The following is a 13,756-nucleotide window of genomic DNA, read 5'->3' on the forward strand; positions in this document are numbered from 1 at the left end:
AAAAAGCTAACATTGATTCTCATCAATGTTCTATTGATTTTAATAATTAATAATTATCTTTGATGATTATTAATTATTGCTAATAACCAAACCCGCTCCTAAACGTAGCGCACTACATTTACTGGAGCCCCATATTAGGTTTTAATGAGTTAGATTCAATTAATTAATTTAAATATTAATTAATAACTATATAATTATTAATTATTTCTGATAGTAACACTGATCTAAACAACCAGTAAAGCCCTACATAATAATTGGTGCCCCGTGTGAGGCATCCTACGTGCCATTCTGTCACAGTGTGTATGCATAAGAATTCAAAGTAATAACTTGAATCATTACTTCAAAGTTTGGTTCTATTTGACAATTGACTTCTCACAACTTGCCAAACATAAGCCAGTGTGGTGTGAAAGTGCTCTTAAGAGTGAATTGGTGGTTGGTAAATTTACGATAGTCTGCTTAAAACCTGCTGTTGTTGTTATTTAACTCCTAACGCTTTCATCTAGATGTTACAGAGAGGTGCCAAGTGACCTCAATGACGTCCACCAAAGAGAGAACGCAGTGAAATTTGCACATTACATAACAGTAGCCCGTAAGCCACAGGTCGAAGCCTCTCACCTGTGCGTTCATGTCAGCATTATAGAAACTGTAAAACAACAAGCTATCAGAGCCACTGTGTCGCAAGAATTTTTACTGCCCCAGTAAAATGAGTCACCAATCACCCTGCGTGACTGGAGATGAAGCTCCACAGGAGTTAGCCGATCCAGCACTGCAAGATGTGGTCGCTGCTGTCCTCCGTCTCTCCGTAGAGGAGAGAGAGAACCTTAACTGCTAAAATATTAGTCGTTGTGATGAAGCATTGCAGGAACTAGTTGATTGTCAACAACCCGGTCGGGAAGCCAAAGAGCACAATCCCGGACCTAGTGGGCCAAATGTTCCTTCTTCATCACCGCAAAACCCAACTGCAAACCGCAGAGCACCAGGCCCAGCTCGCCCAGCTGCAGAGCAGCTACCAAGCGGTGCAGAAGGAAAATCTCAGCCTGCACCAAGAAATTAGGTGCACCCAAGCTGAGAAAGTCCAGGTAAAGGAAGATAATGCCTGGATGCAGGAGGAAAACAAAACCCTGCGCAGGCAGCTTCAAGCTGCCCAGCTAAGAGTAGAGTCAGATCAGGTAAGTGCAGCTGAAACGCACAGCACAACATCTGACATAGAAGAGGGCCCCCTCTTTAGTGCTACGCGTAGAAATGTGCCCCTGAGAAACCCAGGGACACACGCTAGGAGCCGAGCTGCCCCTAGTGGTACAGTCTCTGACATCGTCCTCCAAGGCACCTTTCAAACTCCTCCAGCGGCCCACTGGTTGGATGCAGGTGCCCCTCCTTATAGTTGCCCCCCAGTCAGTTTTCAGTCACGCCATCTTGCGTTTCAAAACGACTGATTCCACACCACGGAGGGGGGACAATTATTTCTAAGCCCAGAGTGGTGTAAGCGGCTCGAAGATCCCATTAGCCAGGGAGCTGTACGCTACCTGGGGTCCACCCCCACGCGTCGACTGGACTCCTTCCCCACCACGAAGGGAAGTCGTCCTCATCGCTATAGCGATCCGAGTGACTATGGTGTTTCAGATGACTCAGAAGACCCGTGGTCATACCGACGCCAAGGCTTGCGCATCCGACAACTCGAGTCCCTCGCAGGGGACATAGAACGCTTTGACCCAAGTAATCGAGATTCAAACATCGACAATTATCTTAGGGAAATTGAGCACTGCCTGGTTGACTTGCCTTACTCTTCGTTGTGTGAAAAACTCAAGCTCATATGGAAGACCACGGTAAGGAGTGTCCATGCATTCATGGAAACGCTACCGACTGGTACACGAAACCGCTACTGTGTAAAGCCCTACGCGAGGATTATTCGCTGTATATCGACGAAGCCTCCACTACCATAGCTGCTTTTGCCATCAGCCAGAAGAGGCACGAGCCTCCGCGTGAATATTACAGACGCCTGAGAAGTAGCCAAGGAAGTAACGCACCAGGTCTGGAGGAGGAACGAGCTTTCAAGTCTCTTTTCCTTCACAACCTCCACGAGTGCATGCGATATGACGTCACGATGCACTGCAGAATGGGCAACCCCACCATGCAGGAAATTAGAAGGTATGTGCAACTGGCATGGGAGACACGCGTGCGCCCTGCCCGAGGGCACAAAGGCAAAGCCAGAGCCCTGGGGATCCAAGCCTCAGAATATGCAGACCTAGCGCTTGAAGGCAATGAAATGCCTTGTGTTAAGGTGAATGCTAGAACAGGACCCCAGAGGCGCCGATCACCCCGCCAGCAGGGTAGGCAACAGAACCAGGGGGGTGGTAACCAGACACACCCCCAGGGTCACAGCAGGCCTAAACAACAAAACGTTCGCCGGCCGAAAGGAAATGCGCGGTTCGAACGAAAACCCAAACAAGAAGGTGGGTGGGTAGAAAAGGTTTCAAATTCAAACAAGATTTGAGAAAAGAAATGGAGGATATAAGGAGATGCTTGACTGAGTTTGTAACGAAGTTTGACGTGCTCCATTGTTCACCAGGTCAGCTGACCTCCTCAAAGGAACACGGCACTGAAACCCCGACAGTATGACTAGACGACGTACCCCCTCCCGTTAACGCTAAAGTTTACTTTGTAGGTCGGGAAAAGGGGAACAGGGTCTAAGTTGCTCCCCAAAACAGTCACTCCTAACATGCCAAACCCTCCTTTTCTGACCTTCTTGGGCGATCTGTACCGTAAGGGCAATGCCTGACACATGGGTCATTCAGCTCCCACACACTACTCGACATCGGTTCCGAAATAAGTCTAATGGGTTCCAACACCTTCGCAGAGGTGGCTAGAGCAAAGCTCTCCCTTGGCAAACCGTTATAGACAGAGACCTGCAACGTAAGCATCACAAGCTACATGCAAGATAGGTCGTCTATCACAAAACGGGCCTGGATTGACACCTTTCAAGGGATGATGCTAATAGACCCTGTTTACATATGTCCCATTAATACAGAACCACTGTTAATTGGCCAGGACTTACTGAACCGATTGGCTCCGCTCATTGACTGCCATCGTGGACATGTGGGCTCAGGTTGACGTACCGAGACCACTTCGTCCAGAAAACAGTTCGCCAGCTTCAGATGGACAAGTCGCCATCGTCCAAAAATCCAGCAGAGACGACGTCTCCAACAAGAACAATTACAGGGCCTGGGTAAAACCCTTCAGGGTACTATAGTCACTGTAAATTTGCAGTCTGTTCTTATCAATAACACTTTGCACGCTTTAGGGACTTTGTCAGAGAAGACAACTTATGTGCGTATAGTTAGAGATCTAATGCAGGACCTCCTCAGGGAAATTAGCTCCTCAGTCAACAGTCTGATTGGTGGAAGGATTCCAGCTTACCTGGTCTCCCTAGACCTTGTCGAACAAAGCCTTAGATCTGCTACTATCTCCATTGTGCAACCTTCACAGATACACCTGGCATATAGTTTGGCATTGAAATTCCAATCCATGTAAATCCTCAGAACCTCAAAATAGGATTTATCCTCAATCTACCATCATAGAAAGGCAGAATATATACAGACTAAAGTCTGTATTTAATGTTGGTTTTCAGAGAAGTAATGCACACATTCAACTCAAAACAACAAAGCTCCTCAGTCGAGAACCAGTAATCCCGATTCTGTAACATTCAAGGTTGTTACCCCTCCTAACGCCGTCTCCATGGCCAGTTCGTTTAGGCAGCATAAAATGTATTACCAAAACGCAGCACAAACACATTTGATAAGAACACACATTTGGCAGCATTTTTTTTGGGAACACATGGGAATTTATTAGGCTTATTTATTATGATGATTATTATTATTATCTTTACATTTATAATTGTCTTTAGTTCTTAATTTGTTGGCTATTACAAATTTTTCACCTGTTGTGATACTTGCGTGATGGCAAGTATCAGTAAATGTCTGGATTCAGGGAGGTGGTTATATATAAAAATTTTGATCACTTCGTTATTTTAATTGCTTTTTCAATTCGTTTAAAGCACAATTTGAATTTAGAAATGTAATTTGTTTAAGTTTTTTGTGTTTCAATAAAGTAATGTAAAAAAAAAAATTATCCACTTTTCTCCCCAATTTGGAATGCCCAATTCCCACTACTTAGTAGGTCCTCGTGGTGGCGTGGTTACGCACCTTAATTCAGGTGGTGGAGGACTGAGACGCTCAATCCGCACATCTTATCATGTGGCTCGTTGTGCATGACACCGCGGAGACTCACAGCATGTGGAGACTCATGCTACTCTCTGCAATCCATGCACAACTTTCCATGTGCCCCATTGAGAGTGAGAACCACTAATCACGACCATGAAGAGGTTACCCCATGTGACTCTACCCTCTCTAGCAACCGGGCCAATTTGGTTGCTTAGGAGAACTGGCTAGAGTCACTCAGCACACCCTGGATTCGAACTCACGACTCCAGGTGTGGTAGTCAGCGTCAATACTCGCTGAGCTACCCAGGCCCCAATTAATTTAGTTTTTTAAGCAAAATTAATAAAGCAAAACTATTCACTGACCCTCAGCAGGGGTTGACGATATAATCAGATATCACGATATTTTTTAATGCGATTATCTTCAAATATTTTTTTAAATATCTCCCAGCCCAAAAGCGAAGTTAACGTTTTCATGAACAATTGTAAAATGAAGTAATTTTACACACATTAAGAAAGTACAACGAGACTGCACACTTTGGCCAAGCATTTGAGTCTTTGAATTTGCCCTCTTGCTTAAGACTAACACACACACGTTAGTCTTTAAGTAACACAGAAGGTAAAACCAATAAATCAAGCAGAGTCACTTCAATTCCACGATTATGATATGTTCTGGGATTCACTGTACCCAGCTCCATACATTTGATATGTACAGGCTTGGTTATCTCATCTAACCTGTGTACTTTCATGTTTCTTTGTGCCTGTGCCCTCCATGATTATGAGTGAAGCATGTACGCTCTGATAAACAGGAAAAAAGGAGAGAAAAAAATAGGAGATGAAAAACAGGTATTCCCTAAGGCCTTTCATGGGTTACACAAACAGAGAGCCCCTTTTGAACCTGGCATCAAACACACATACACACACACATGTGAACATGGAAGCACACACACAGATCTCAAACCACTAGCCATTAATGGCAGAGCTCATGCAGACAGGAGGATCAGTGTTAAGCAGCATTTAGACCTGTTTAGTGCTCCATTTGGGCTCAAATAAATCAAGGCTGTTGGAGAGAAGCCTCCATTAAGCCTCTATTATAAGAAGTCTCTCTCTCTCTCTCTCTCTCTCTCTCTCTCTCTCTCTCTCAGAGTCTCTCTTTTTCTTGTTCTCCTGTACTGGAGGCTTGATGGTGTGTGTGATCCATCATTGAGGAGAACAGTATTTTTTAGGGATGGGTCAGGATGATTAACTAGTCCACCATTCATCAACAACTAGTTGTACTCTAAAACCCTCTAAAAAAAAGCATAAATTCATCCCCATTAAAACACAGTTGCTACTGACATACAAATTGAATTGGAAGTCTCTGGCCATTGCATAGAGTCTTTCATTGTGTCTTTTAGCATCCAGTCATGAGCATTGCATTTTTAAGACAGCATTTACCCCCACTAAGGAACCCGAAACCAGCATAATTATACAGGACTTACTTAAGCAGTCGACTAGCCGTTCAGGCAACCCACAGACTAGTTGATTTTGAAAGTATGTACTTTTGCATATCCCTAGTTATTTCTCCAACATATCTCCATCTTTTATCTGTATAAATATTCAGAGGAATAAGACTTGGTTGGGAGAAGAATGAGCAAGCGAAATCTTATCTGCCCACAAGCATCTAGAGCATCAAAGACACAACACATGGCAACCCAGTCTGTTAATGTATAATTATGGAGCCTCATCAAAGATCTATGAGTGACAAGAACATGATGTGTAACTTGAGACAATGGGAGAGAGTGTAGTAGTGGAGACAAAGCACATCAACATTGTGTTCACCTCTGCACCCTGAGGATTTTCCAACAGCAATGCAATGTAGATACACAAACAGAACAGAATTTGTTAAACGATGTTCAGTTTCCTTTTCTAATGATAATCAAAATCAAACTCACTGCTAAGTATGCTGAAAAAACAGGTACTAGGAGTGGTACAGTGATCAAAGCTATCTATATGTGTGATATTCTTTGCGCATCTTACAGTGTCTGATCACCAGTTATTTAAAGAGCACAGTACTTCCTTTAATGTAGATGGCCCATGTCAGCCACCTGCACACCTAAAGTGGATGTTATGGTGAGTGGTGGCTGAGGATTGGCATGATCATGCTCCAGTTAGGCAGGAGTCCACCAGTTTCACTTTTTCATGCTGCTCTTTTGGGGGCATTCCCCAGGGCCTCCTTGATGTCGTGAGGAAGGTTTGAGAATAGCAGTCTTCACCCTAATACCGTGGCATCGAGCATGTATAAGAAATGAGAGAGGGTATCGACCAGGTGATGTCATTGGTGCAGGAACATCGGAACTGAGGCCCGGCAACAAGTCAACACCGATTGGCGTAACCGTTCAGAGTTCCAAATAGGTGACCGGGTCCATGTTATAATAATAATAATAATAATAATAATAATAATAATGTTTTATTTATACAGCACCTTTCCAAAGCCTCAAGATTTCTTAACAATCAATATACATTCAACAAACAAAGAAATTACAATGTTCAAAGAACATAGACAGAAGAAAAAAAAAAAACGGCAACCAGAAATTTTATTAATAGTACTGTGAGAAAAGGTCAGTTTTTAGCAGAGATTTGATGAAGGAGATGGAGGAGATGTTGCAGTGACTCAGAGGGAGTACATTCCACAATTTACACTAAAGGATCTTCCACCAAAAGTAGAGAGATGGGAATCTGAGGATAGAGAGCAATCTGGAGTCAGAAGAATAAAGAGAACGTGCAGGTGTGTATGGTTGCAGCAGGTCACGCAAATAGAGAGGTGCAAGACAATGAAGAGCATTGAAGGTTAAGAGAAGTATTTTGAGCTTAATATGACACAAGACAGGTAACCAGTGAAGCCTGAACAAGATGGAAGTGATATGTACAGGCCATGGTGTTTGTGAGAACCCTAGCTGCAGAATTTTAGATGTATTGTATTCTGGCTATGGTTTTAGCAGGTAGGCCAAAGAAGCGGCAGTTACAATAGTCAAGATGTAATGTTATGAAAGCATAAACTAGTGATTCGGCATCCCTTGGACTAAGAATGTGTCGGAGTCTTGCATTGTGATGTAGATAGAAGAATGCAGTTCTGGTGATGGTTCTTACCTGGGCTTCAAAGGGAAAGATGAATCAGATATGATTTCCAGATTCTTAATGGTTTTAGATGGTTTGGTGACATTTTCATCACATTAAACATGAAAAAAAAAAAATGGAAGTTTAACTAAATTTGTACATCCTTCATACAGGCTGTTAATGAGCTGGTTGAAAGACCTTAATCAAAACTAGCGGGGATATAAATCTGTGTGTCAACAGCGTAGCAGTGATAACAGACCATGACAATGGATAATTTTAAACAAGATGAAGTATATAAATTATGAAAAGTAGAGGACCCAGAAAAGAACCCTAGGGCACACCATGAGTGAGTGGAGCAGTAGGGAATTGTATTTATCTATTGAGATAAAATATTGTCTGTTAAACCAGGGCAGAGCAGTGCCAGTTAAACCAATATCTGAGAGTCAAGAGATGAGTGCGTTGTGGCTGATAATATCAAAAGTGGAAAAGCTTGTCTTAATTCCACCAGAAAATTATCTTTTTTTTTTTTGCTTCTTAGCACAGACCCTACATGTTCATCAAGAAGGTGGAACCTGTGGCATACCGATTTTGCCAGCTGAACTGGCCACATCTGGGGATGATCAAGGATCCTTGCAGCCCATGGTCCAACCCCATTATGATGTCCCACAATTGGACAATTGAGCAAACCTTAAGTGGCTGTCCCATGCAACAAGTGGAGGAACTCAACAAGTGGCTAAGCAGAGCCTGGTTCATACCCATGTTGAACATCACTAAGGGTCATTGGCTGGTGCACCTCACTCTGGGTACAAAGGAAAAGTTGGTCTTCAGAACTCCCACTGGCAACTTGCAATACAGCACAATCCCAGTTGGCAACAATGGGGCCCCTGCCAGAGGCTAATGAATATCATTCTCCAGTCTAACCAAGCCTATTCCACTTACACTGATAATTTGGTAATCCACTTGGAAAGCTAAGAAGACCACCACGGTCATCTGCAGAGGGTGCTGTCTTTGCTCTGGAAAACTGGACTCATGGCAAAACCCAGGAAATGTCATCTTGGCTGCTCTGAAGCACATTCCACATGAGGCTTTCAGTTTGGCTGAGGACTGGTGATACCCATGAGACAAAGGTACATCAACTGGGGCTGGAAAAGTCTGGCACAAACCCGGTCATACCCGTCAAAGGATGACAACTTTCCCAGAGAGCCCTCTGCACTTCCTGCTTACCCCTCTTCCTCCTCTTCTCTTCTTTTACAAGCATCCTAATAAAAGCCTGTCTGGGGTAAAAATAATTTCATTGCACCTGCCTGTGCCTTTGCCTTCTCCTACAAAATCCCTTATTCTTTCCATTCTATCAATATGGCATTTCCATCAGGTATGTGCATGCATTATTTTTCATCATTGATATCTTGCCACACTTCCAACACTTTCTGAAGTATTTTGGAGATTCCCCAAATCCATTACATAGTCTGTTTAACACTGCACACTTCTGAAGTGTGTGTTAATTTGAGTAAGTCCGGGCTACTCAGGGCTCAACGCTAAGGAATTTTTCTACTGGCCCGGTTGGCAAGTGGTTCAGATTTTTATTGGCCCTGCCAAAATATTCACTGGCCCCAAAACAAAAATGAAAAAATAGCTGTTTTTACCATCATGGCTTTAAAAAATGTGTCCGAAGCTACTGTAAATATTTTTAATATATATTACGTTTTTAAGACAATTTCCCCCAAAATTATATCACATTTATAATTTGCAAGATATGATAATGTAAGCCCTTATAAATGCTTTACAGATATAAATTCATAAATACATCATATCAGACGTCCTACCATTTACATATGTCTTTTTAAGCGAAGAGTTCTGTTGAGCAAATTATGGGTTTTTGGTCACCCGTTTAGTTATGCTGTCAACTTTTGGGCCATGCGTAGTATTTTCACAACCAATCTAAGATTTAGTGACCGAGTAAAAGATATGATCGTTTGCTTAATGTAATAAACCAGGTTATCCAATTATCCATGAGAGAGGAGACCATGCTACTAAATCGGTTGTACATGTAATAAACAGTATGTAGATATTAGGCCTAATCTATGAATTAAGAATGTGGATATAAACATGACATTTGACAACCCAAACAAGACCAACACTGACTGATACACAAAGAACAGAAAGATAATACCTGCACAGTCCAGAAATGAGAAATGTAACAGCTGTTATGAGGATGATATGAAGTAGACTAGACTTTTAAATGAACAGCTCTGAAAATAATAATAGCCATAGTGTCTTTGTTTCTTTTCATATCAAACGCCATTAGCATGTCAAATTAATGTTTATGTTTTGAAACATTGCCTAGTTAAATGTTTACTTGCATTTTGGATACTGAGCAGCTCCGATTTCCAGCCATGTGCATAACCAGAGTTAAAAAAAAAAACGTTTATTACGTTTCATTCAGTGCTTCATCTCTAAAGGTGAAATAACGAGAGAAATGCGTTTATTTATTTTTTTTACTGTGGGAACAATACTTGTGCTCTGTCCATTTATGAGTGTGCATGCACGCTAAACAGTGTCTATGCTGCATAGAGAGAGATGGATTTACAGTCCCATAGAAAGACACTGTGCATTTATTGTATTCCAATGTGTGGATTAGTCCACACTAACTCATTTCACACAAGACACTCATTTTCACCTTCTGGCATCACCAGAAATGGTCACTGAATCATTAAATGGATCTGAATGAATTTTGGTGAATGTAGTCAAAACACTCAAACCACTTGGATACATTTAAATCCCACAATGCACAAGCACAGAGTAAAAATATAATTAAAAAATAATAATTTATTCAGGACCAGCAAGTGCAAGTGAAACAGAAGCAAGTGCTCCACAGGATGCCCTTTATTTTTGCAGCTAATTTTGCAATACTTGAATCTTTAAAACACACAAATATTAAAAGTAAATAATACGTATATATTAATATAATATTTATATCATACTTATTAATATATACTGTAATATATAAATACTGCACTGTAAGTGTGGATATGTGTGGAGAGTCCTGCCTACTCCTGGAGGGTGACCTTCCTGCAGTTTAGTTCCAGTCATTCTACAACACACCTGCCTGTAATTTTCAAGTAATCCTAAACACCTTGATTTGCTGGTTCAAGTGTGTTTCATTAGGGTTGGAGCCAGGGGCGTAGCAGTCATTTTAAAAGTAGTGGGACACAGCTGTCAGTAGGAGGCTCGCACAGACCCAACACTTACAGTGCAGTATTTATATATTACAGTATATATTAATAAGTATGATATAAATATTATATTAATATATACGTATTATTTACTTTTAATATTTGTGTGTTTTAAAGATTCAAGTATTGCAAAATTAGCTGCAAAAATAAAGGGCATCCTGTAGAGCACTTGCTTTTGTTTCACTTGCACTTGCTGGTCCTGAATAAATTATTTTGTTTAAATTATATTTTTACTCTGTGCTTGTGCATTGTGGGATTTAAATGTATCCAAGTGGCTTGAGCGTTTTGACTACATTCACCAAAATTCATTCAGATCCATTTAATGATTCAGTGACCATTTCTGGTGATGCCAGAAGGTGAAAATGAGTGACTTAGTCACTGAATCAACAATCACTATAACATTTTAATCCTTTAAAATCTGTATGTCTACAGACCTACAAAGAGACTTTAGTAGAGATTGTAAGCATTATTAGAACAAAGCAAATCTATCATTTCCATACAGTTTGTGAGCTGCTGAGCATGACTTTTATCAAAAGACAACAATAATTATAATGAGTTTCAATAATGTCTGTACGTTTTCATGTATTAAAAAAGCTTGTCTACATATCTATTCACTTCAGTAAAATGCTGTTCTAAGAACATAGCAGATCTATCTTTTTACCTACAGTTTGTCGACTGCACACCAACATAGAGTTAAAAACAGGAGCTGATATTAAAAATAGCTTTACATATTTAACACAGATCTTGTAATCTGCTTAAATTGGCAAAAACAACCGATTAAACTATTACCTCACAAACATAATGTAAAAAGCATAACTTTATGAAGACTCATGCCAATATGAACTCCACTTACAATGTGTTCTTAAAAGAAGGATTGTCCTTTTGTTTTGTTTTTTCTGCAGTGCATTTCACGTAATACTGCCAATCAAGAACGATACGCTGATAAATAACTCTCATTTGTGTGTTCCTCATCTCTAGATTATTAATTTAGATCAATATCAATGCAGATAAAAAACATGGATAAATGAGCATTGTTGAAAGCAACTTTGTAGAAATGAACGGAGCCGCGTTGATTAGATTGTCTGACTGACGGCCTATTACGTAAGGGTGGTTTTGGCTCATGAAACTAACCTGTGATTGGCTGGATGGTCACTCAATCAGCCCAAAGTAACAAAACGCAAAGAATAATTTATACAAATCCACCATTTGGACTTGATATAGGTATAGCCTGGAAAAGTGCAGAGGACAAAAATCATCTTTTTAAAGAGTGTGGAGGACCGAGGTTCCGCTACCCCTGATGTAAGCACACTTACTTGACGGTAGGTTCCCTCCATCAGTGTGTCCAGGTTTTGAAGTGGGCCTGGGGTTTTGTCTTTAAAGCGGGTCAGCAGACGCCGTTGGATGGCTCTGAACTGGACCGCTCTCTCTGACAGCAGATCCTGATACTTCTGTGCATTCACACGGAGCTACAAAATATTCCCTCAACAATGAGAAAACATTACCCAGATAGATACATTCTTTATTTTCTTTTTTTTACCCAATTTGGAATGCCCAATTCCCAGTGCGCTTTTACTGTAAGTGCTCATGGTCGCATAGTGATTCGCCTCAATCCGGGTGGCGGAGGATGAATCCCAGTTGCCTCCGCTTCTGAGATCGTCAACCCGCGCATCTTATCACGTGGCTTGTTGAGCGCGTTGCCACGGAGACATAGCGCGTGTGGAGGCTTCACGCCACCCACCGCAGCATCCGCGCTCAACTCACCACGCGCCCCACGAGAATGAACCACATTATAGTGACCACGAGGAGGTTACCCCATGTGACTCTACCCTCTCTAGCAACCAGGCCAATTTGGTTGCTTAGGAGACCTGGCTGGAGTCACTCAGCACACCCTGGGATTTGAACTAGTGAACTAGCGAACTGCAGGGGTGGTAGCCAGCGTATTTTACCACTGAGCTACCCAGGACCCCAGATAGATACATTCTTAATGTCATGTTTATTAGTGATGCCAGAATATGTCTCCATATGTACATAGAGCCAAATTTAAAATATGTGACTGTGTGAAAAACTTTGCACCTCAAAGTGGTGGTCCACCATCTCAAAGTACTCAGACAGTGGAACCGGTCCAGTAAAGCTGTTTCTAAAGTCGTTGACTCCAAGTGAGGCAAAGTGCCGGTCGAATCGCTGCACTAACTCCTTGGCAACCAGCCAGATATCCTCAAAGCTCTCGCTCTGGATCCTGTAACGCTCTGCACAGAGAAAGACAGTAGTGCTATCAGCCTTCCGTCTGCCGCACCTGTAATTAGCTCATGACAACCTGAAACAGATCACAGGGCTTACTCGTGTGATGGATGTCAGCGTTAGTGAAGCGTGTGTGGGGGGAGGGGGGGAGTGTGCATTTATGTGTTTATTCATGAAAGACAGCTAGTAGTGAAGGAGAGAGAGCGAGATGTCACAATGGCACCACAACAAAACTTTCATTATGGGATCTGACTGACTCCTTTGTTTGATCATGATGGCTCTTTCATCACTAATATTGTACTCGATTCTTGAATTCCCTAAGCAATTTACGAGTACCGCTACCATTTCACAGCATGTCAAAAAAATCTGTAAAATGTTGATTATAATAGTTTTAGATAAAGTACAGCATGTCACACTGCAGAACAAGTAAACTTCCCAAAAATATTTTATACAAACTACCCATTTATCTGCAGTGCTGATGTGTTACACAAAACTGTGTAACGCATTTTTTCTTTTTTCTTTTTTTTCTGGGTTGTAAGTGTTATTTCCTAATCGCTTATCCCTCAAAAGTATAGAAAATTGCTATTATTCCCCACAAACTTTGCTTTTGTGACCAGGACAGTGATATTTTGAAATGTACCTATTTCCAATGAGATAACGGGTGAATTTGTGTCTTTTCGTTCACATAAATTCAGAAAAAAAACAACATATGAATCCAAATGACCATGTATTTATACTAAAGTAATATTCAAAGCTGTGCTGCTCCATAATGGTAAAAAGTACCCGTCTCTTCCCCTGGCTCACTCAGTGCACCTCAAAGAGGATTACAACAGCATCAAGACCTTGCTGGATGCCTTGAAGTATGATGAGTACTGCTGGGAGGTCATAGGAGACTTCAGAATGGTGGCATTCCTGATGGGTTTCCATGCTATCTTTGCCTTTAGGACAGCAGGGACACCAAGGCGCACTACCACAG

At 41.6% G+C, this 13,756-nt stretch overlaps 1 protein-coding gene across 2 annotated transcripts in view; it reads right to left on the bottom strand.

Annotated features, from left to right (window-relative positions):
• bbs9 (Bardet-Biedl syndrome 9) overlaps nucleotides 1–13,756 on the bottom strand; it is a 211,442-nt gene that overhangs the window by 130,172 nt on the left and 67,514 nt on the right. For both annotated transcript variants that reach the window (XM_051720610.1, XM_051720609.1), the window contains 2 exons: nucleotides 12,616–12,788; nucleotides 11,856–12,008 (listed from right to left, as the gene is read on the bottom strand). In XM_051720610.1, the coding sequence (XP_051576570.1) occupies nucleotides 11,856–12,008; nucleotides 12,616–12,788 (326 nt within the window). The remainder of the gene's footprint in view (nucleotides 1–11,855; nucleotides 12,009–12,615; nucleotides 12,789–13,756) is intronic.

This window comes from Myxocyprinus asiaticus, chromosome 16, assembly GCF_019703515.2.
Source record: "Myxocyprinus asiaticus isolate MX2 ecotype Aquarium Trade chromosome 16, UBuf_Myxa_2, whole genome shotgun sequence".
Taxonomy (NCBI): domain Eukaryota; kingdom Metazoa; phylum Chordata; class Actinopteri; order Cypriniformes; family Catostomidae; genus Myxocyprinus; species Myxocyprinus asiaticus.